Source organism: Struthio camelus, chromosome 1, assembly GCF_040807025.1.
Source record: "Struthio camelus isolate bStrCam1 chromosome 1, bStrCam1.hap1, whole genome shotgun sequence".
Taxonomy (NCBI): domain Eukaryota; kingdom Metazoa; phylum Chordata; class Aves; order Struthioniformes; family Struthionidae; genus Struthio; species Struthio camelus.
Window position 1 is genome coordinate 159,533,306 of NC_090942.1, and position 24,297 is coordinate 159,557,602.

Below are 24,297 nucleotides of genomic sequence, written 5' to 3' on the forward strand. Positions count from 1 at the left end.
GGATTGCAACCCTGGACTTCAGGAGAGCTGACTTTGGCCTCTTCAGGGACCTGCTTAGGGGAATCTCACGGGGTAGGGCCCTAGAAGGAAGAGGGGTCCAAGAAAGCTGGTTAACGTTCAAGCATCACTTCCTCCAGGCTCAAGATCGGTGCATCCCTCTGAGGAAGAAGTCGACCAAAGCGAGCAGGAGACCTGCATGGATGAGCAAGGAACTCCTGGCAAAACCCCAACAGAAGAAGGAAGCACACAGAATGTGGACAAGGGGACAGGCCACTTGGGAGGAATACAGGGATGTTGTCAGAGTGTGAAGGGATGCAACGAGGAAGGCTAAGGCCCAGTTGGAATTAAATCTGGCAAGGGATGTCAAGGACAACAAGAAGGGCTTCTTCAAATACCTCAAGAGCAAAAGGAAGACTAGGGGAAACGTGGGCCCGCTGCTGAATGGGGCGGGTGCCTTGGTAACAAAGGATATAGAGAAGGCAGAGTTGTTGAATGCTGCCTTTGCTTCAGTCTTTGCTGTTAAGGCCAGTGCTCAGGAATTCCAGACCCTGGGGACAAGAGAAGACTCTCCCTGGAGAAAGGAAGACTCTCCCTTGGTGGAGGAGGATCAGATTAGAGATCTTTTGTCCAAACTTGACATCCACAAATCCATGGGCCCCGATGGGATGCACCCGCGAGTGCTGAGGGAGCTGGCGGATGTTATCGCTAGGCCACTCTCCATCATCTTGGAAAGGTCCTGGAGAAGAGGAGAGGTGCCTGAGGGCTGGAAGAAAGCCAGTGTCACTGCAGTCTTCCAAAAGGGCAAGAAGGAGGAGCCAGGAAACTCCAGGCCTGTCAGCCTCACCTCCAGCCCTGCAAAGGTGATGGAACAGCTCCTCCTGGATGTCCTCACTAAGCATCTGGAGGACAAGAAGGGGATCAGGAGTAGTCAGCACGGATTCACCAAAGGGAAATCATGCTTGACCAATCTGATAGCCTTCTCTGCTGGAATGACTGGCTGGGTAGATGAGGGCAGAGCAGTGGCTGTTGTCTCCCTGGACTTCAGCAAGGCTTTTGACACTGTCTCCCATCACATCCTCCCAGGTAAGCTCAGGAAGTGTGGGCTAGATGAGTGGACAGTGAGGTGGATTGAGAACTGGCTGGATGGCCGAGCTCAGAGGGTTGTGGTGAATGGCGCAGAGTCAAGTTGGAGGCCTGTGGCTAGTGGTGTCCCCCAGGGGTCAGTCCTGGGTCCAGTCTTGTTCAACACATTCCTCAATGACCTGGAGGAAGGGACAGAGTGCACCCTCAGCAAGTTTGCTGAGGATCCAAAACTGGGAGGAGAGGCTAACACACCAGAAGGCTGTGCTGCCATTCACAGGGACCTGGACAGGCTGGAGAGCTGGGCGGAAAGGAACCTCATGAAGTTCAACAAAGGCAAGTGCAAGGTCCTGCACCTAGGCAGGAATAATCCCAGGCACCAGTACAGGCTGGGTGCTGACCTGCTGGGAAGCAGCTCTGCCGAGAAGGACCCGGGAGTCCTGGTGGACAACAAGTTGACCATGAGCCAGCAGTGTGCCCTTATGGCCAAGAAGACCAATGGTGTCCTGGGGTGCATGAGGAAGAGTGTTGGCAGCAGGTCGAGGGAGGTGATCCTGCCCCTCTACTCAGCCCTGCTGAGGCCTCACCTGGAGTACTGTGCCCAGTTCTGGGCTCCCCAGTGCAAAGAGAGACATGGCACTACTGGAGAGAGTCCAGCGGAGGGCTACCAAGATGCGTAGGGGACTGGAGCATGTCTCCTCTGAAGAAAGGCTGCGAGAACTGGGCCTGTTCAGCCTGGAGAAGAGAAGACTGAGAGGCGATCTCATCAATGTGTACAAGTATCTGAAGGGAGGGTGTCAAGAGGATGAGGCCAATCTCTTCTCCGTGGTGCCCAGCAACAGGACAGCGGCAACGGGCAGAAACTGAAACACAGGAAGTTCCACCTAAACCTGAGAAAAAACTTCTTCACTGTGAGGGTGACAGAGCATTGGAACAGGTTGCCCAGAGAGGTAGTGGAGTCTCCTTCGCTGGAGATATTCAAAACCCGTCTGGATGTGATCCTGGGCAATATGCTCTAGAGGACCCTGCTTGAACAGGGAGGTTGGACTAGATGATCTCCAGAGGTCCCTTCCAACCTAAACGATTCTGTGATTCTGTATTCAACTAATGGACTGTGGTGAGGGTAGGCGCTGCACTGTTTAGTGCATATCCAGGATATGAACAGGAAAAGTGCAGGTTAGGGACTTCTATTCACTTAAGATACTGGGGAGAAAAATAAAACCAAAACCAAAGACTGAGACTTTCTACTTTCCACCATTTGGGAGTATGGTAACTACTAGTTAACTGGGGTTGCTGTGCTTTGACTTTTAAAGATCCTATCCTTGTTTTCCATTAAATAGATCATATGGCTTAGAAGACTGAGTCTCTCTTGAAGCCAACGCCCCATGTGCAAACTCCAAAAAAGAACAGCATCCTTTAGAGGTTAAGCAGCATTGTCTCTGCAATTGCAAGTCTGATCCATAGTACTGCTCCAGACACAGGATATGATGTCTGAAACTTCTTGCAGATCTCCCTTCTTAATACAGAGGAGATGAGGAAGATATTTTTCCTATCTGAGTGCAGAGGAGAGAGGACCTTAACGACCTGTGGTCAGCAAAATGGAACACATTAGAAAAGGGAGGTTGGGGGAATGAGACTAGCAGCAGGAAACAAAGAATAGAGGGGATATGTAGAACAGAGAGTGGATAAAATGCTGAGATTTGGAACTATCAACATGAAAGAAGTGTGAGGGAAAAAGAAGAGAGATTTGGCAAGAAGCCAAGATGTAGGTAGAAGGAGACTAGACAGACAAAGAAAACGAAAGCGGAAAGTGACATGGTGAGGAAAACCACCCACCGAGATTCAACAAGGGAGAATAGGATTTTGAGTAAGTGGGAAAAAGGGATAAGGGTAACAGAAGGGCAGGGAGGTTGGCATGAAGCCAAAGCAGAGGAATGAGAAAGCTGAGATGAGAACCAGGGAGAGGAGGAGGCACGGAAGCTAGCTCTGCAAGGAAACTAGGATTGGGATAAGAAGCCTAAGGAAGAGATATGAAGCCAAGCAAATGAATAGAAGAGTAATGTTAAAAGGGGACTACAATAAAGACAAGAATGGAACAGATGGCAGAAAATGGAACAAATAAGGTTTCATGTGGGAGGAATGAACTGAAAAGACAGTGTCCGTTTACACATAGAGCTTGGAATGGTACCCAAATTCACCAAGCATCCTCACTACCTTTCTGTTAGTGAGTCTGTTGAACATATATTGCCTACATACCCACCTTTTCTGCCTCTGGAATAGCTCACATAAAGAGGGACATTATATGTGTTCAACTATCTAAGAAGTGACTACAGTTACTTAAAAGTTTTACTACAAATTGTTCCAGGTAGCTGTAAGACTGATAACCTACATATCTACTTTTCAATATCCCCAGGAAATTAGACAGAGAAAAATAAAATAAGGTAGGAAAAATATAGTATGCGATCTCATGCTTAAAGATGCTTAAGAGTCATGGGCATACAAGTTCTATATCCACACAGAAAATCTTAAATCTGGCACTTCCCAAAGTTTGTGCCTGTACTCTTATTAGCCTTCTTTTTCACATATACCTCTGGTATTTTTATATATACACACATATGCATATGACAGAAAGTTACTATAGTTGGCATTTCCAGCAAAAATTGCATGTATATTGATCACTGAGATACTGCAATGATCAAAAAGAATATATAATGCAGTCTGTGCACATCTCAGCTTTAACAACATACATACAAACAATGACAATTTTATGTTTTTGTGAACTGAGGTTACTCCTAGTCTGTTTATGAAGCTCTGGCTTCTAAATCTATTTTCTTATCTTTTGGATTGTGTGAATCTAACTCCTTGTGCTTTAGTATCCTGTACTCACAATTAGCACTTGAAAGATTTATAGAAATCTCCTGAATATATTGAGAGTGAATGAAAGATATCACAGGCAGAAATCCCAAAGTGCTCCCTCTGCTTGAGGGAAACGAGTGTAATTTGATCTGAACGGAAATGCTGGTGTTCTACCTGAGTATCAACATGCATGCGAAAGAACAGAAAGACAAAAGAAAAGAAGATGAGATATATCCGGATAAAACATTCTCTAGAGGATTTTCTGACCATAAATGAAAGATTCCTACTGGCTGATAGGGAAAATACGAATCCTCTGAGTGACTACATTCTATTCCTTTTGAAATACCAAACAAGACTTCTTGAGACTCTTCTCATTGAAAATATTTGTGGAATGTGTTTGCTTAAGTCCAGAAATTGAATTAAAAGGAACTGCTATGACAATGGCCAAGCTTGAATGGGATTAAGTATCGCTTCTTACACTGCGTTCAGGTATCCCATTTAAACTGAAGCATATTCTAATGATTCTGAATTTTCAATCCAGATGTCAGAATGCACTTAGAGAAAAGAAAATGAAACTACAGTTCATAACTGGGTCAAATGACTAGCGTGTCTGGATAACGAGAAGCACATCAGACCATGCAGTACCTAGGTCTGTTCTCTCAGACATGGAGTTCCTTCTATGGTCTAAAAAGAATGCTATATTTGAAGGAACTAGCTAGCTAGACAGGTATTATTCAGTCCAATCAAACAAGCCAAGCAAATGTGTTGAGGGAGATCGTTCTTACAGGATGGCAATTTCATTCACAAATTTAGAAAATGATACAGGACATGTATGATGTGCTAATAATGAAGAACTGCACATGTGAGCTCACTAAATTACAACAAATTTAATTTTGCTTAATGGGACACCCTTGCTTGTGCAACTGTTATTCTTGGAGAGATACAGGCCGCAGTTCAGCGATTTTCTTATCTGTATTTGACATCATGAAATTGTTAAAGCTTCAAAGCCACAGGCTAAGTCTGTCTTGTTAAATAAGAGAGCACCATGGAATAGGCTTAAGTAGCCCTTATTAACCACACTGCTTAATTTTTAGCTCCTTCCCTGACTCTGCTTTGGATCACCCCACCCAGCTCTCTAAGAGCAAGCTTAATCTCCTATAGAGGGAGCTAGGTCTAAACAATGTGGATTCGAGCCAGGCTCTGTTGTCTAGCTTAATCTCTGACCTTCTTTTATTTAGCAATTTAACAGTTTAGAGATGGCCAGCATGCCCCAAGAATGAAATTTCGGGAGAGGTAGTGTTTAAGCTACTGGGGAGTCAGCTCTGACCTGCACGCCTCTGATAGCTGCTTTGAAAGGTGCCATTTCTGTGATAAACAACAAAGAAACAGCTTGTGCCTTGGAATTACGCCAAAGTACCCAAGGAAAACGTCAGAGCTGCAGCCTATTCCCACCGCAGGGAGGGCAAGCGCGTGCTCCCCTGATCACAGCAGCCTGGAAGGTGTTTAGCAGAGGCACCCCCCTGCCACATTAGTAGCTCTTTGGAAAGGGATTGCTACGCTGATACCAAAATTCACATTAGGGGTTCAGCCTGAGAAATACAAGTTGCTCCTCTACAGTTGGTGTCAGTGACAGCACAAAAGGGGTGGTGCCCCAGTGAGTGTGGGTGCTCCAGCACGGTCACACAGGTATCAGCACTCTCCATCCTGCTGTGAATGAGGCAGGGAGCCAAAATTGCTGTCAGTGTGAATTTGTCCACAAGGCTCAGTTAAATTTATCTAGTCAACTCTGACATATTCTGACTTCTTGATGCTCGACTTCGCTGCCTTCCTAACCTTATTCTGAAGAGGGTTTTATGTGTAACTGATGCAGATTTGCATGTGTGTTGAAGAGTTTATTATAACCCATCATTTTATTGAAGTATTGAGCAACTCTGACCTTAATACCTAAATAATATCTACTTTTGGTGTAATGTGAGAATCTCAACTTGCACTACAAATATGATTTTTAGCCCTCACAGTTAGAGCAGGGTGAAATGACAACAACAGTCCTAAAAACTCAGAAGAACATCACTTAAAATTATCCCAATTTTTTTAATGCTACTACCATTATTTTTTTTATATTTGCAGCTGGTAGTATTTCAGTAACTACTCTGCTGCACTCATTGTAACCTAATCTGTTCCTGCAAAGCAGAGCTTCATCTTACAAAGGGAGAGTGACCTTCAGTCAGTAGCTTCAGTAGCCTTATCTTGTAGTCCATAGCCATACCCTGCACATATCCCACAGATGCAATAATAATATCCTGTACTCCTATGTGAGGATGAAAGATGTTCTACACTTGATCTACACACTCTGCCCCTAATACAACAATTCATATAGCATTCATTTACTTTTTTTTTTTTAATGTTTGGACAAATTTAAGCAAATTTTAGATAGTAAATCTATCAGTGACTAGAATATGCTTTAAGTTGCTTTTAAAAAGTATATGCAAACAGCCACAGGGTTTTTTTTTTTTTTTTTTTCCACATCAGATAATACAACAGTGGCACTTAAAACTTAAGTTATTCCTCCTTTGGAAAAAATGCAACAAATCATTACTGGTTTGCTTTTGATGAGATTGATATTCCTTCAAATCTTTAACTCTTTCTGCACTTCCTCTGCAGCATTTGTTCTGTGCAACTTTAAGCTGTCTAAGAGTAAAACACCTACTTCATGCCCTGTACATGATCCACATGATCCAAAGTATATCATCCAATGGACAATCTACCCATCTTTTGGTTTGTGCATCCCTCACTTTGGCTGAAAATATATAAGAAACTGTATCTCTGAATGATTAAGAATTTTGCAGGTGCTTCATGAATAGAATGAGAAGAACTGTCAGTCATTATGACTCATGGAATAATAATACTTCTAACAATATATTACATGGAGGTTAGCTGCAGATCTTTCAGTAGCAGTGCTAGTGAACTACTAAACACCAATGTTACAGAAAGTTTTTTTTTTTAAACATCTAGAACCAATCATTAAAGCATCATTCCTTATTAGACAAGCTACTAGACAAGAACAACTATTCTTCTGTTCAGATACATTCCTGGAAGGAAAGAAATCAATTCAATTGAAAATAGCTTCCAGGGTAGTATGTTTGTTCAGTGTAATGGAGGTGGAAGAATGCATTATATATGAACTTTAAAGAAATATGGAATTAAAAATACATAAAAAGGTGAATCAAAAAGATAGTTAAAGATTCAAGGCATAGTTTCTGTCTATATAGTCACATTTTAAAAGGCACCTGCTTCTCTCCTTAAATCTAAATGGATCCATCTCATTCATTGAGATATGAGGTTGCAAGAGATTTCATTATTACACCTTAGAACAGTTGTATTTTTCACTATAAATACAAATAGTAGTGCATCAAATTAAAATCAAATAGATTTATTTACAATTTTCCACAAGAACATATGGATTTATCACTGTAGTGAGTTATCCAAATGAGACTTTTACACAAAAGCAACCATAAATTTTTATTACAAAAAATTGTGAAATTGTAAAGCTCTTTCAATTGTGATTTGTAAGAAATTGTAAGTGTAGAATTTATCTTAATAACTTCCTCAGGAAATAGATTAATATTTTTTGTTAAAAATCAACTACTTTCTTGTAAATCTATTTTTTATTTAAAATAGACTATCCTAAATCATATCTTGGCTAAGGCTATTCCTATTCTGCCACGCTATTTTTTTCTAGAATGGTGCCAACATTCATGTTTGTCTATAATTAATTACTCAGAATGGAATTGTAAATGTGATATGCATATGAATTCATATCAAGGCTAAAAGATGTTTCAAAATTATTATCATAAGAATGGAAATTTTAAGAACACCCTGATGGCTTAAGTACTGGATAGAGTATTTTCCCTCACATTTAATGAATCCCTCTTGATAAAGCAATTTAAATATGATTTACTTTTTCTGACAAACAGAATCTATATGCAAGTCATATTTATCTTCTAAATAAGGATGGCAAATTACCTACAATGTGAATAACAAAGCTCCAGGTTTGTATTATTCATTAACAATACACAAGGAAGACATTTGCTGTGTATTTTGTTATTATTAGTGAGGAAAAGTGTGTGATACTTCATTTGTCTTCTTATACATATACAAGCAGTGCTTGTATAGTGCCTAGCACAATTAGTCCCTGGTTTCTCACTGAAAACTCTGAGAATGAAACGATAACAACAATCACTGCCATCATCATCTGGGACATGAAGGGAAACAGTTCCAAAAAAAAAGCCATCTAAAAGGATCATCTCATAACACAGCGGGCTGAGCTCTCAGAACACTTCAAAAGGAAAGACTCTTTTTCCATTAGCCCCTTGCAACCACAAACTTTACATCTACAGATTTGTTTGAAATAGAAAAATACCTGACTTCACGACAAAAAAAAAGTATTTCAAGTCATCCAGAGTTGGTGTGGCAAATACGTATGTATGTCACACACTTATAGAAAAGTTCTTCCTCAGTCCTTTCAAAGTAAAACTTTTCAATAAAAGCAGTGGTTACGTTTCACACTAGGAGAGACTTGCAGCCATTGTATGACCACATCAGTGCTGCGCAAAGCCTGAACTTACAAGCCATTCTGAAATGTGGGAAATACTAGCTCACAGTAATGACCACATCACTACAATCTCGTCATTTCTGCATTAGAGTTTCCTTGCCCTTCTTAAGTCAGATTATGGGTAGAGTAAGTACGTGTCTGCTGGCAGACACTAGGACATTAGGATACAGAGAGACCAGGAAGCTCTCCTGAAGCAATCAGACATAACGAAAGGGCATGGGGTGCTCTGGGAGAGTGAGGGTGAAGAAAATGTGAAATGGTGGGATGTTAAGAGGCACAAGTCACATTTAGGCATGGGATCAAAATCCCAAGCCGGCATACCCTTCCACAACTCAATGTCTGGAAAGCTTCGAACGCAGTTCGAACAACAGTGTTAAGTGGATCCTGGACATTCATTCACAGAAATGTACACAGCAAACCAGCTGGCTAAAACCGAGCCTTTGACTTCAGAATATAAGAAAGCACAAGGCGAAAGTGCTTGTTTTGGTTTCCTTTCAATTTCAGCGCATATCTGGTTTTTGCTGATGGTATATTGATCTTAACAAGTTGTACCAGGTAGATAGCTTTATGATGTTTATTCTCAGCTGCTTTTTGTCATTTCATATGCTACTTATAGCACCAAAGTGTTTAAATTTTTCACATTAAAAACAGAACAGTCTCCCTAACTTGAACGTATCTACTCTTGCTAGAGAAGACTATCACATAGAAAAGAGAAGAATGAAAAAAAAAACAAAACAACCCATGCTTTACCTGCCCATACTTTGCAGCTAAATGAAGAGGTGTCCAGTACTGATTATCCACTGCATTGAGATCAGCCCCATGATCCAGGATCAGAGACGCCACATTCCTGTATCCATTTGCACAGGCCATGTGAAGCTGCAATATGAAAATAGCTTAATAGTTTACATAAGTCATAAAAACCTGTAAGGGATTATTGCACACGTTGGCTGTCCCACAGACCTAACTGTATAAATCTCAGTAATGAGAAATGCAAAATCTATACATGAAAATGACATTCTAGGAAACCAGTGCAGAAACTTTTTTAGCATTTATAAGCAAAATCTGCCAAAAATAAGAATGCCAGCTTATTGATATCTCTTTTTCCATTAAGCAATCCAGTCCCACTAGCTACTTTTCACATCATTTCAAGAATATCCTTTTAAATATCTTCACAAATTTCATGAGCTCAAGTATTTATAATGCTTCAGTAGAACTTGGCCTAGACCTGACTTTCTTTTGTGACAGTTCAAATACTTCAGATGCAAAGTGACACAGTTTTACTCTAAATTGAATTCACTAACACATAATCTGACTAAGCACGTTAGGTCTGCAGAGCAAAATCAGTCACAGAAAATACCTTCCCAGTTCAGAGTGATTTTATTTCTATTTACCCTACTTCACTACATATTGCTTAATTATTTTGGGTGGTATTGCTTTAATAATATGAGTTTGCTCTCTAGATTAGTAAACTTCATTTCAGAATTAAAGCAGGGCAGAGAGAGAGGAAAGTGCATTAACAGAATAATAGAAACTTAGTTCAGAAGGAACCTTGGAGGCTAGTCCAGCCTCCTGCTAAAGCAGGGACAATTTAAAGTTAGCTCTGTTTGCCTGTGGCTTGTCATCTTCAGTAGCAAGGACAGTACGAGAGATCAGGTAGTGAGGACTACAGCGGCAAGAAGGGGAAAGAGGAAGCTCAGAAATATTTTCTAGTATTAACAGTTTTTTATTTAATACTTTGTTAATGGCTGATTTAAGAAACTGGACATTAACCTGTGCAGTATGTTGAAAAACAAGGCTCTACATGTGCTTGGCATTCATATCAGCAATTAATTCTACTATAGATGGTATCTACAGAATAGGACTGAAATAATGTAAATATAATAGTAATATATATAAAATAAATATTAATTAAAAATCAAATATGTAATATAAATATAAAACAAATATAAACATAAAACCAAACAGGATTGTGAAGAGTAACAAATAAACCAATCATATAGAAAGATATGCATTACAGGGCAATACAAATTCTTTATTTACTCTAGTAAATCAAGTAAAAGAGGAAAATGAAATAAAAAATCATATATCAGGAAAAATTTGTCACTGAGGATTCCTAGTAGAAACTCTTTCATATTTATTGTGAATTAGAGTGAATCACATACTTCATATGTCCTGAATCATTCAGCTTACTGCTTGGGAGTATTTATTTTCTCATGGCTCTCTGCTATGATTCCGAATATTCTCTCTGCTTCTGGGAGCAACAGGGACAAAATTTGCATTTGGAAATCAGCACAATGTAATTGCTCTTCCACAGTTACGAGGAACCAGCTCTCACAAGGTCAGTAACAACAGGCCTCAGTAAGTTTACAGGAATGGAGGACTGAGGTTACAGGGCAAGAAACTGCAGTGTATGCCCTCTGACTCAGGTAGGAGATATTCAAATTCAACAGGTAACTATATGGGTTTTTTGTGTGTCCTTTTTTTTTTTTTTTCGTCCTTGAAGCAACACTACCTGAAGAAATAGGGCAACAGGTTTTTTTTTTTTTTTTTTTTAGGCCTGGAATGGATGGTTAATGGCAAAAAAAAGGTCTTGCAATAAACCTGTTCCTAGATTCGAGTATTCTCAGAGTAACTATAAGAAAAGGAGACTCCAAAAAATGAGTCCTAGGTATTATTTGCCAGCTATTTCTGGTTCAGCAGCATCTGCAAAGTATGCACAGTTTTCCTTATGAACATTTGCGATGCAGAGGGATAAAATATAGAGCTCATCAAAAATTTTCCTCTAGAGAGTTTTCCCACCAAGAAGCAATTCTTTATCAAAAATGGAATAGGAAACGTGTTTAGGGAGGAAGAAGTGGGGGCAGAACACCAGTTCTGTACACTAGAAATGTTCTCATTCAAAGTGTACAAACAATCATAATTTTTCTCCTAGTTTGATTTAGCTCTAGCTTTTTGTTTTTAACAAAAGAAATTATATTCTCTATTGAAATATCAATTTGATAACTGCTATTTTAAAGCAGTCTAAAAGTTCACAGGACAAATGACATATTTTATGACTGAAATATCTTTCAAAGAAAAAATTTTCATCAGAAAATTTCTCATAAACATATTTTTGCCATATACCATTCTTTATCTATACATATGTACGTCCTATGTATCTAGGCCAACAATTTACACATGGACTCAGATAATTTATCTTGCAGGAAGAGGAGATTGCTTGTGACTTACAGAAAATAAATACCTGAGGAGGAAGAAGCAGTGCCCCTCTTCTCTGAGTTTGCCACCACAAAGAAAGTACTTTATGTTTGTACCTGCTGGTGTATGTTGTCCAGAGACATATCAAACATTGTAGAACATCCAGCTAAGAAACGAACTTAATTAAACCTTATTTCCTAATTTACTGCTCCCTGTTTGGGACTTATAGCACCTTTTCCAGCCTTACACTACTTAATCTGCTGCTTGGAAAGGTGAATTTATTATTTAAAAAACAGTTAGACTGCTCTGAGGATACCTCTGTGTCAGGTTGCTCTCACAGACTGACGAAGGGTTTGGTGCAGCTTGCGTTGACAAGTTTATTGCCTTGGTATGCCTCATTATTATAAAATAAAGAATCTACTTGTGTCAAGGTTCTTATTAAGGCTTACAGTCCAGCTTCAGAAACGAGGAATATTCAGGGAATATAAAATATATTCAATTGATTACACTCAGTAAAGAATGAAAGCACATGATACAACCTATTATTTAGGGAAAAACAGACTTGCTGAATTTCAATCTATAGGATTATAGAAACAGACTTTTAGTTTTCGGTAGAGTTTCATATATAACCATATTCCAGCCATAAACTGTATCAACTTAGACTCTATCAGTAGAAAAAAAAATAATTTGCTACCTAAAAGTAGTATTTTTGTTGTTGTCTCTGTACAGATAGATTTAGAGCAACAAAAACGTATTCCCAGAACCTTTTGATACACATACAGCTATCGCAGACTGGCTGACTCCACACCCATGAATAGAGACAGAGCAGCCTAACAAACTCTGAATTTCCCACCAGTTTGTAAGACAAAAGTTTCACATAATAGAAATCTCCTACAAAAGCAAAATGATCCTCTCTGTAGCTACTTGTTGCAAGACTGTGAAAGAAGTTCAGAAAACAAAGTTCAACATTAAACCCGTTCACACAAAAATGTCCCCTTTGTCCACATTCCTCTGAGCAAACAGCAAAAAAAGCAAACTGTCCAACGTGATTTTTCCTGATATATGCAATAGTTTTACACTTTTCAGTCATGCATTTCAACTATTCCGCTAAATACCGAAGAAGTTTTATACAGTGATAATTATGCAAGTTTTTAACTCAGTTTAACCAAGCCAGTTCATACCAAAATATCAGTAAGAGCAAAGCAGAATGCAAACAACTTGCATTTTACAGTTGAGTTAGCAGCTTAGCTTAAATGTACCAGGAAACTTGAAATTAAATCAATGCTTTAATGGAGTAAGCTACAGTTGCCTTATTGCTCCTCCTCCTACTCCCTGCTCCTGTTTTTCACTCCAGCTAACTACCTTGGGGTGGCCACCTCAAAAGCCATAACTTTCAGTGCAGATCCCACTAGTGTTTGGATTCAAGAACCCCAGATATGAGCCTGCTCACTTTTTCAGTGACAGTTTAAACACGCCATAGGTTTTAAAAACATGGAATTAAATACTAATGATTAAGTGCATTAATGTAGCATCACTGAATGTAACCCAGCATAAATGCAATGGTTCTGTAACACTTGCTTTTTTAATTATTTTAGTTTTGTGTTTTCAGAAAAATGTAAAGGAATAAAAAAAAGTGATTCAACATCTGGATGCTACTGATGACCATTTACTGATTTATAACGATAGTGAAGATTTTTTATGCAAAGAGAACATTTCATTGATGTATGCAATTTAGGAAAAAGAATGTTACTTTTAAAATGATTCAATACATCAATCTTGAAAAATTAGAGGAATAGAAAAAGCATAAAAAAGAGACCCAGTTACTAGAATTTACATGCAGATTTTGAAGAGGGAATATTTTATCCACAGATATGGTGGATGCTTTATTACATTTAATCAAGATGGGATACCTTCTAGCTCAGCTCAGTGAAGTTTCAGGACATCTGTTAAACAGACTATCAGGGATCATAAGTATCTGCTCAAATTTTAAATTAGAATATACAATACTTTTCTTGCTAATAATTTTTGAGGTGCATATTCAGTGTGCTACTTTAAAAATATATATGACTAAGAGTAAAAAAGTTGTCATTATGATACAGATGCTGCACCATACCTTTTTTAAAAAATCAGTAGTAGGCAGGAGAGTGACATATATCTATTTTCAAAAGGCCGATGAGGACCCAAATCTTGCATTCCTACATTTCTCTTTGTAGCAGCAGACCTCCTAGCTCTGTGGATTTCCTTGCATCCACACTTGCAAATATGCTCACTGGTAAACAGCTGAAACATATGCATATTCACAGGGCTGAAACTCTGATTATGACCTGTTCCCACTCACCAGTGTAACTCCTTCATCATTCTTTTGATTCACACTTCCTCCACTTGATATGAGTTGTCGGACATCTGTAAGCATTGTCATAGGTCTCTGTATCTTCATTTGGCGCAACGAATTCAGATCTACACCTGCATGGGGGGGAAAAAAAGGCTAAAACCTTCTGATACTTCATTCATCAGTAAAGAATGCATAAAGGATTTTGTTTTCTGGGTTTGTAAAAGCTTAACAGCTTAATCAGTCTTCAGTGTACATTTATAGAACATGTTTATCCACTTACATTAACACCAAGTTTACTTACATCTGTATTTACCAGTCACTACACGGATGATTTAATGTCAGTCAGCAATACCAAATACCTGTGCCTGATTCCCTACTCACTTGCAACAGCAGTTGTAGGTAAAGCAGTTGTGAGATAGTATATCCACTAGGACTGTGACATGTCAAATAGCTGCAAACCAGGAAAAGGATGAAACATTTGAGGAAAGCCACTCCAAGTCTTCAGGTCTTATTTAATGAATGTTATTTTTGGTTCCACTCTTTCACCCCATGTATATACACAGTGCCCAGACCAATCCCTAAACTGTGTCAGTTCAACTGCTTGAGAGATTGAGAAGTGAAGCAAATGACGCTAAAAATCAACAGTTTTTTATCTGCCTAGGTTATTTTTAAATAGGATTGGTTTTCCAACCGGGCCTAGCCCACTGCAAGGCCCCATAAACAAATGAAAATTTGAAGATGTGGTGTGGAGGCTGGAACAAATGGGAGGGACGAAAGGAATGAAGGGCCTGGGACTGCTTGCGTCAGCATTGCTATTGAAAGAAACACTTGTCAGAGGACAGCTTTAGAGGCAAGATAATCAAGGCAGTCTACAACCAAAAGGAAGCATGGACTCCCGTCAGAAGAGATTTAAATTAGACATGGAGGGTACAATAAAATCGCCAAGTGGTTAAATTAGCAACTGGCCTTGGCTTGATCAGAATATCTAACCAAAATTCAGGGCTTGATTTTCTTGCTCGTAGCTTCCAGGGGAAATTATCACTCCATATGGTAATTTCCATCCATATATAGAAAATGTAACTTGACTATAAAAATCCCTCCTCACTGTCTTGGCCATGACTTAACCAAAACCATATGAATAAATGTGTTCTTGGTTCTCTTCTACATTTGTCAGTGAGCTTCAGAGTGACAAATGATTTCTACGTAACCTAAATATTTTGTGTGACTGATTTATTTTATATTTTCTCTTCAATGATTTTGTTATTGTTGTTGTTTTTATTTACCCTGTTAAAACAACTGAAGTAAATTTCAAGATAAAAGTATATTTAAAGTCTCTTAAGTTTTAACCTATCCCAGAACTGGTATATATGCGTGTACTATATGTAGTTCAGCAAAGAATCCCATTCGTTTTCTTTCTCTAACATCCTTCTCTACACACTGCCTTATGTTCTGAATTTTATTTGCATGCAGCATTCATCTCTGAGGTGAAGTGTTGAGAGCGTGAACACTGTGTCCCTGTCCACATATTCTTGTATTTTCCCACCCGTCATCTAAATAAAACTAAATGACACTAAATGATAACAAACGTAAAACACAAATACAAAGCTAAGCTAGAGAAAATGAGATTGGTATATTAAGAAACTGTTTTCTGTATTTGGGCTGAAATCTGTGATCTCTCATGTAAATGCAGTTCTGACTGCAGATTTATACATAGTTGTAGCTTCAATTAGATCACCACCCAAAACTTTTAGTATTTCTTTCACCACAAGAGTCAGAGGGTTAGCTCTTCATGTTTTCCACAGGATTTTTAAATGATATCTTTGTCAAAAAACAGGGCTCCCTCTTTTTTTTTTTTCAGTCATTCATTTGCTCATTTTGGCCTCATGAAACATCTCTTCTTAGCATGAGGCTGGCATGTGGCACAGAGCCCTGAAGAACACCAGATGTGGAATTCCTGAAATACAGTATTATTTTAGTAGCAGCCATAGTACTAACAAGCAGGTTAGTACTGTAAGATGCTACTAACACAATGCTTTGAGTTAGTGTTTTAATGCTGGCATGAGTACAACATGCTCTAGCACTTTTAGGAGGGCTAGAGGTGAAATAGATCCCCTTTGTTCTTATCTTTTCAACTCTTGGTTTCTTAGAGTCGGTTTTCAGGTTTTGTTGCTGTCCTCCACCTGCCTTTTTTGGAGCTGCAATACCAGATGTCAGCATATCCACATTTTTTCTGTAGTAAGTATGCCTGAACTGTACTCATCTTCATGAACATTGCCACAGTAGCTGGCAGGGAAGAAGAGGCTGCTGCACGCACTTAGGAAGACACTAGAATATTACTTTCATTTGTAAAATCTAAAATTACCTATGCCATTGAATTCTGGATAATGTAACATCACTGTAAAATCAACTGAAAGGATGATAAAAATGACAGCCTTAGGCAAAACTTGACGTTATACTCCTGTACTCCCGTACTGTTATATTCCTGTACTGAGAGGACCAGCAGCTGGGTGTCTGCCCCTTCATGCCAGAGAGCTGCAAGAACCAGGTGCACCTCGCTCCCACCCCTTGTTTTTCAGTCTCTGCAGGAAACTTGCCTGCTTCAGCCAGATTCAACCTGGCACACAATCTGGTCAGTTTGGGAACTCAGGACATGGAACATATGATGGTATGAACTCAGGAGTAATTTTTAATGCAGCTTCTTTGTCCATATTTTATAATTTAAATTATTTTTCTAACTTTAATTGGTTCCATAGAAGCCAGTGAGACTCTGCGAGTATCCTAACATAAAATTTTGCATAAGGAAAAGGAGTATTTGCTCTCATACTACTGACTGACAGTTACTAGCCTGGAACACAATGCTGACTTCATACAAATTTCTGAGTAACTCCTAAGAATCGATGTACTCATTTTGCCAGAATAGATCAAGTTCTCTATGCCTTCATCACATTTCAGAATAATGACTTAAAATCACCACAAGACATTTACACATTATTGATAGCACATGGCATCAGTTACACCTCTTTTTTCTTTTTATTTCTATTTCCTGCTTTTGGCAAGAATAAATGGATAGATTAGCATTCTTGTCCCTGCAACAGAACTCTCTGAAGTACAGAAGTATAAATTCCCAAAATGCTGTTTGGTGTGAGCAGCTACATGCGCCAAAAATATTAGTCATCATTTGGAGCACTCACTTTAGGTGCTTCTTCCATTTGTTAAACACATTAGATAGACAGCCTAAACTGCCGAAGTGAAAGTGAAACTTGACTGGCCATGGTAAATCTCTTTAGTCTAAAGTTGTCACGTAAGATAGATTAAAGGTGAAAAATATATGTATAGTTTTATACCTAATGAGGAAGGCAATTTCTAAGTAATACTGATTGAATTTATGTCAGTTTTTTCTTCCACTTGATCTCTCCAGTTGGCAATTATGATAAGTTTACTTTTTCAAGGGGAGAGGCAAATGTGGAAATTGATATAGTACAACTTCCGGGTGTCAGTAATATATCAAACACTCAGAAACAGCTTTGTAGTTCACAAATTGAAAATACAACTGTTTGACTTTTCCCCAGAAAGAAAGACTATCAGCCAAACATAGTTACATCATGTCCTTTAAATTATCACTTCTCATTTAAAATTTGTTGAGTGCTAAAGGTTGAGGGCAAAGTCCTACCAAGGCCACTCAGCTTCTTCCAGCAAGGACTAAAATATCAGCGTAGTCTTACACGAGTAGTGAAATATTGATCCTTACACCTCGCAAAGTGCATTTTATAGAACCTTAGTGTTTTCTTCATGAGTCCAAAAAAACCCCCAAACCCTGAAAGTTTAATGTTGCTCACACTACTCACGCTCAGGAAAAGGGTGCAGCTGCATCAATTGCTTTATGTGTTCTATAATAAATTACATACCCATCAACTCAGAGAAGATCCATAAACAATGCTGTGCATGCAGCAAAAAAAAAGTGCAGTCCATGTAAACCTCAAGATGGCTTCACTGGTTTCAAATAATAGTTGTATGAAGGAATAACACACAACTCATTACACAAGTAGCAGAAACTGCCTGGCAAGTTTGCTACCACAGTGACATGTTCCACAGGCATTATCTGGGAGTATCTACTGAGACAATAGAGTCCTCTTTTCTCTGACTGTTTGGAATACAGAATGATGCATTAAAAACCGTGCAAAAAATAATTTAAATTGCCATTTTAAAATTGTAGTTTTGAATTCCAAGAACTTGGGAAATTTTAGATTTTAGTGTGAAGGCTTCTCCAGTGGGGAGCTGGTTACCAGCTTTATCAGGCATACACATTTACCATTCTGTGAGACTTGGACGAGGAGACCTCGTCCAAGAAGTGCCTCACCGTTAATCAAGTTTGTAATTCTCCCTCCTCAGAGAGTGATACTTTTCATGTATTTAGATGGAATAACAAAACACTACTCATACAGTAACTCTTGCTGGCTAAATCAAAGAGTGACCTTCATATTGCTTTTCAAAGGGAAAATACAGTCTAGATATTCAGTTTAAACGGGATGAGAGCCAGCATAAATAAATACAGCAAAAAAACAAAATTGGCATGTACTAAAGGAACACATTCACATTAAGAAGAAAATGAAAGTCAGAAAGAAAGGCACAGGATGGAAAATACACTCCAAATACCCTGTAAAATCAGAACAAGACCTAAAAGCTTTCAAATCCCTGTTAGAGATGGGGAGGAAAAGGAATAGTTAAAAAAGTAGTGATCTTGCATGGCACAACTTTTGGTGATGAGAATCAGTGCTGATGACAGACGGGGGCATAACCTAAAATGTACACAGCGCAGCATTTCTCACTGCTTAAGAAAAACACCTGACAAGGCCATTTCATGAACTTTCACTCTCTCACCCTCTTTGGCATTTGCTTATAACACTGACAAACCAAAGGACTGAAAAAACCTTGGATAAAAGGGGCAAGTAGCTTTCAGGAAGTTTTAGTGGTAAAGAAATACATGGCAAACAGAACTGAGAATTCCTATAAACAATATTTTCTTCAAAAATGCATAGTAATCAGGAAGTCTCTCCACCTGCAAGGGGAACACCTGTTTCTGTACCCAGTACAAAACAATATACTCCAGCACTCTCTGTTAAAACACCAATTACACACATCCAGCAGCCACTTTTTTGTAATCTGCAAGTCGCATTCCCTAGCGGGCCTAACAGTCTCTAGGAGAGGTCCATACCATCTTGTCTTGGAAACACAAATACGCATTAAAAACTTACAGCCTTGATAAGCTAACTTCCCCTCTTATTACATTTTTCTCTTTCCCTGTCTATACCTGCCCCTCCTGCCCAGAGCTGTAACCACAGCAAGGTTCCTTTCACCCCCAGCATGATGAGCCTGTCATGCATACAATGTACTTCTTAATTCTGGGGATGCCGTAGTTTATCATTTCTGTTTTTCCTCCTCTGCCGCAGACTATGAAATAGACATGTTCACAAATAATCAGTGAGGAAAAAAATATTCATTTGTGTTACTTGTAGCTATAGCTTTATCCAGCTTTAGATGCATAAAGTCTGAGAACAACTTCACTGTGAGCTTACTACATAGCTCTATAAAGGATATTAGCTTTGTAAAATTACGTTATTTAGTAGCTCTTGTATATATCACTTAACATTATATGCGTATGATTTTCAAAGTTCAGCATCTGAACAAATCAATTTCAGCAAGATCTATAAGTATCTGCAAAAGAACATAAGCTTGTAAAAATACTGAGGCCTAGAGCTCTAATTCCAATATTCAGTGCAGCAGTCAGTCATTACTGATTGTTGCTGTTCGATTTTAAAGGTTTGTCTGTCTTTAAAGCTATCATTAAATATGCTCTAAAAGCAAGTGAAGGATACTTAGTTTATTTCCCTCTACTCTGAGATAGAATGCTATCAGGAATGAAATTCTTGTCTCCTCCTCATGCAGATATCAAAGTGAAAATTCTCCTTCTTTAGTGAAACATGCTGAGTTTTTTTCCTCTCCTCAGCAAGAATGACATTGATGGGCCTTCTAGCTAAAAATTAGCCAAGGGAACTCTGTCTCTTCTTATTTTGCAGGATGAGAAAAATAATTTTTGCAATTTATTTTAACAGATTGGCATAATATCGAGGCTAAATACTAAAGCATTCATCTGCAGATATGTCTTGCACATATATTATTTTGTTTGTCTCTTTAGCCTTTTCTGATATTAATATTAGAGCACAGAAGTAAAAGAAGCATATCATTGTCTCTGGTTAGTTGTTTTAAGTAACTTAAATGACCTCAGAACATACAGTATTTCTATACTCAGTATTTTTCCTCCAGTTCTTAATATGTTATACTTGGACATTTTTGTGAGGGAGCAGTAAAAGCAGGCTGCTCAACAAGGGCAGGGGAGCTGGGAGCTGAGGGTGACTAGAGGGCAGGCAGGGCAGGGCCCTCACCAACCAGGGTGCAGCCCACAGTACCCAAACAAGAAAATCGAGCAGGTCTGGTGATGGGAACCAGGGTTAGCCAACAGTCCTGCAATTGCCAGAGAACTCCTACCAACAAATCAGGTCCAAGGTGGAGCCAGGAATTCAAGTCAGTGGGTCAGGGTCAGGATCACCAAGGTACAAGGCTGGGCACAGATGCAGCTCACGCAAGGACCCTGGGCAAGGGCCTGAGCTTAAATGCAGCTCCTGAGCCAACGGATGAACGAAAGATTATGATTATGACAATGCTTCTCTTTCTCATGACTTAGCTGTTTTCACAGCTGTCTGCTTCCGGCTTACGCAGCTGCACCACATCACAGCTGCCCTCAAGTACGAGCAGCCATACCTCTGGGAGTGGGGGAACAGGTTGTAGAGCCTATGGGTGCATTTCCATAGGATAACTGTTTTTTAGGATAACTTTTTCCTATCTTATTAAAGATTATAATTTTATTAATTTTATCAACACTGATAATTTATTTCTGATGGTAAGAGAAATAGATTATTCATCAGTAAGTTCTCTGAAATGATACTAAAAGGGCATCCTCAGTTTCTGAGGTTCTTCATATTCTTCTTCAAATTTCTGCAAAGCTTATTAGTCGAGGGGATGCTCGTTTCTAGCATCTGACTTCAAACTCAAATACCTAAAAGTTGGAAAACATAAAATCTAAGCTGGCCTGTTCAAGCTTGTGCTAGAAAACACAAAGACCAAAGAAAGACTCATTGAGCATTTCTCAATTACGACTTTTTCAATGTGGCACATTTTCTGTGTGCTTGATGCATAGGACTGGAAGTGACCCTGTGAAACATCTAGTTTGATCCCATGTTCTCACAGGCAACAGCATCATGTAATCCCTATAATTAATTAATCAAGCTCTATCCAGAAGCTGACAGATATTTTTTTTGTGTGCCCAATCAGCAAAAATCAGAGCGAAAAGTTTTGAACTGCCCTGAAGTTGTTGGCTGTTGGTTGGCTCGTTTTCTATCAAGCTACTGCATCAATATTTTCAACAGAAAATTTATAAGCAGAAATCAGGCTCACTTCGAATATTGCTAAAAAAGAAAAATCAGGGGAATAAATTTTAGCTGAAGTTCACTAAGCTTTAGTGCTAATGATCTGTAGATCATCTGTATGTGTAGACAGTTTAATCATGTCTCATTGTCTTAGCAATAATTCATTACTGTTTATGAAAAGCCTTTCAGATCCTTAGATGTGACAGTCTAGAGGGTTCTTTTTTAATCAAATGTGATTGATCTATAACAATGAGTGCACTGAAGAAATAATACAAGATAATTTTTTCCCTTCGTGGGATTAGCAGGTTGTTTTGTTTTGTTTTGGTTTGGTTTAACATAACCTCAATGTTATCATATTTTTGCACATGATTTCTTAACATTTTTTTTTTAAATCAAAAGCAATCAAATAACATAACTGATCAAAACTGAGATCCCACACGTAACTGGGATTTTCACATTGATTTTATTCTCAAAAAAAGTGCCAGAGTGTTGAGAGAGGCATGATCGGATTTCATGAAATATTTCAATTTTTAAAGCAACATAACTTTTTGGATGTTTATCACTCTCAAATTATAGATTATTATATTTCCCTAGTCTTGGCTCATCTATGTTTAATCTTCTACCCATTGTTTTTCTGAATCAGTTTGCCCTGCATATATTATTTCCTTCACCTTGTTAACTATTGACTTCAGGGAAACTCTACTTATTGTAGTCATTTATGAATTGACTATTTTCTTTGTGATGTTAAACACTGTCTTCTGCATAGGATTCTGTACTGACCTTTAGCTTCTATCCTTGGATTCTACCTGCTGCTGCAGGAGATAGAGGTATTCCCTCTACCTCTCAAAGGATACAGTTGTAAAGTAAGGATTAATCCAGTACAAATTTTAATGGTCTATTTTTGCAAAATCTGGACAATATTTAACAATTTAAACAATATTAAACTATTTAAATAAGTAGGATTTATACATGATTTTGGCTCCATATATTTTACACTGAAGTTTTCAGAGATCCCCTTAATATTCATAGAACAAAACATATCCATTACTCACACTGCTTGGAATTCTATGAAAGTTTTTGATTAAGTAAATGAAATATCTATTATCCTCAAAGGTCAACAAACTTTAATCAGCTACTTGAAATTAATTCACTGCATGAAGTTAATTGTTAAAAAGAAAAAGAATACTTTGTAGTTAGGGTAGTAACCATTTCTTCAAGATTAGAGTCACGCTACAGGAAAGTTAAAAAAAAAAAAAAAAAGTAACTTCTGCTAACTTCTGCTAGATAAATTAGTTAAATACAGGCACTCCTTTAAAATAAATATTTCACAACAGATTATTTTCTTTTATTTTTGTAGTAGTTTGATAGTGCAGTAACTGCCTTTAACCATAGACAAGAAAGACCCTACTTTTTTTTCAGATGTGTAGAATACTTTGACAGCTCTTAAAGAAAAGCAAAAAAACTTCATATATTGTTTTCTCAGATTAAATAACAAAGCTGATGTTCTCGGGATGCACAATTATCCTACTGAAAGTTGAAGCCTAAGATTTTGGAGGATAAAGGGAACTCCTCTTTTTCAGAAACAATTTACACAATGAATTTGTCACATCATGTCACATGCTTCAAACCATTAAATATTTAAAACAGCCTAAAGGAAAATAAAGACGACATAAGGATCATATGCCACAATCAGTGTTCCACAGTAGAACGTTCTGTCTCCAAAAACAAATGGAATATTATTCAAAACCTCAGTCACAACAAATTGTGCCTTTAAAATATGTTACCAGTTAATTCAAAATGTGATGTTTTTAAAACAGCATTAACATATAAAACTTTCCCTTAAAACAAAATGCTGATATTACTCTAAATAGAGGTTAACAAAAGGTTAAAGGTAGACATTCTCAATGATCCCAATAAACCAAGCACAGAACAAAACAGGGTAAGTAGTAAAAACGCAAAGCCTTCGTACACTTCCCAATGTTTCCATTTCACCTCTGCAGTGAGACACTTCTCAGAGGCAAACAATGAAAGAATAATAGGCTACAGTCATTAAGTTGCAACAAAGAAACTTCCAGGTGACTATAAGAAAAAAAGTTCTCCATGAGGATGGTTCAACACTGGTACAGGAAGCCAGAGAGGTTGTGGAATTTCCAACTTTGGAAATATTCAGAACTTGATTAGACATGGCCCTGATCAACCTTAACTACTCTAAGTTGGCCTTGCTTTGGCAGGACATTGGACTAGGAGGCCTCTCAATCTTCTTTTTCCAAATTCTTTAAGTATAATAACTTTCTTCTGATACTGAGATAATAACGTCAACATGCAAAAGCTAGCATGTGCCCCTGTGGCCAAGAAGGCCAACGGGATCCTGGGGTGCATTAGGCAGAGTGTTGCCAGCAGGTGGAGGGAGGTGATCCTGCCCCTCTACTCAGCCCTGGGGAGGCCTCACCTGGAGTACTGTGCCCAGTTCTGGGCTCCCCAGTGCAAAGAGAGACATGGCACTCCTGGAGAGAGTCCAGCGGAGGGCTACCAAGATGCGTAGGGGACTGGAGCATGTCTCCTCTGAAGAAAGGCTGCGAGAACTGGGCCTGTTCAGCCTGGAGAAGAGAAGACTGAGAGGCGATCTCATCAATGTGTACAAGTATCTGAACGGAGGGTGTCAAGAGAATGAGGCCAATCTCTTCTCCGTGGTGCCCAGCAACAGGACAAGAGGCAACGGGCACAAAGTGAAACACAGGCAG

General features: G+C 38.6%; 1 protein-coding gene across 7 annotated transcripts in view; it reads right to left on the reverse strand.

Moving 5' to 3' along the window:
- The window catches only part of MYO16 (myosin XVI), a 407,211-nt gene that overhangs the window by 211,877 nt on the left and 171,037 nt on the right, over positions 1 to 24,297 (reverse strand). For all 7 annotated transcript variants that reach the window (XM_068927513.1, XM_068927524.1, XM_068927518.1 and 4 more), the window contains 2 exons: positions 14,082 to 14,206; positions 9,299 to 9,424 (listed from right to left, as the gene is read on the reverse strand). In XM_068927513.1, coding sequence (XP_068783614.1) covers positions 9,299 to 9,424; positions 14,082 to 14,206 — 251 coding nt within the window. The remainder of the gene's footprint in view (positions 1 to 9,298; positions 9,425 to 14,081; positions 14,207 to 24,297) is intronic.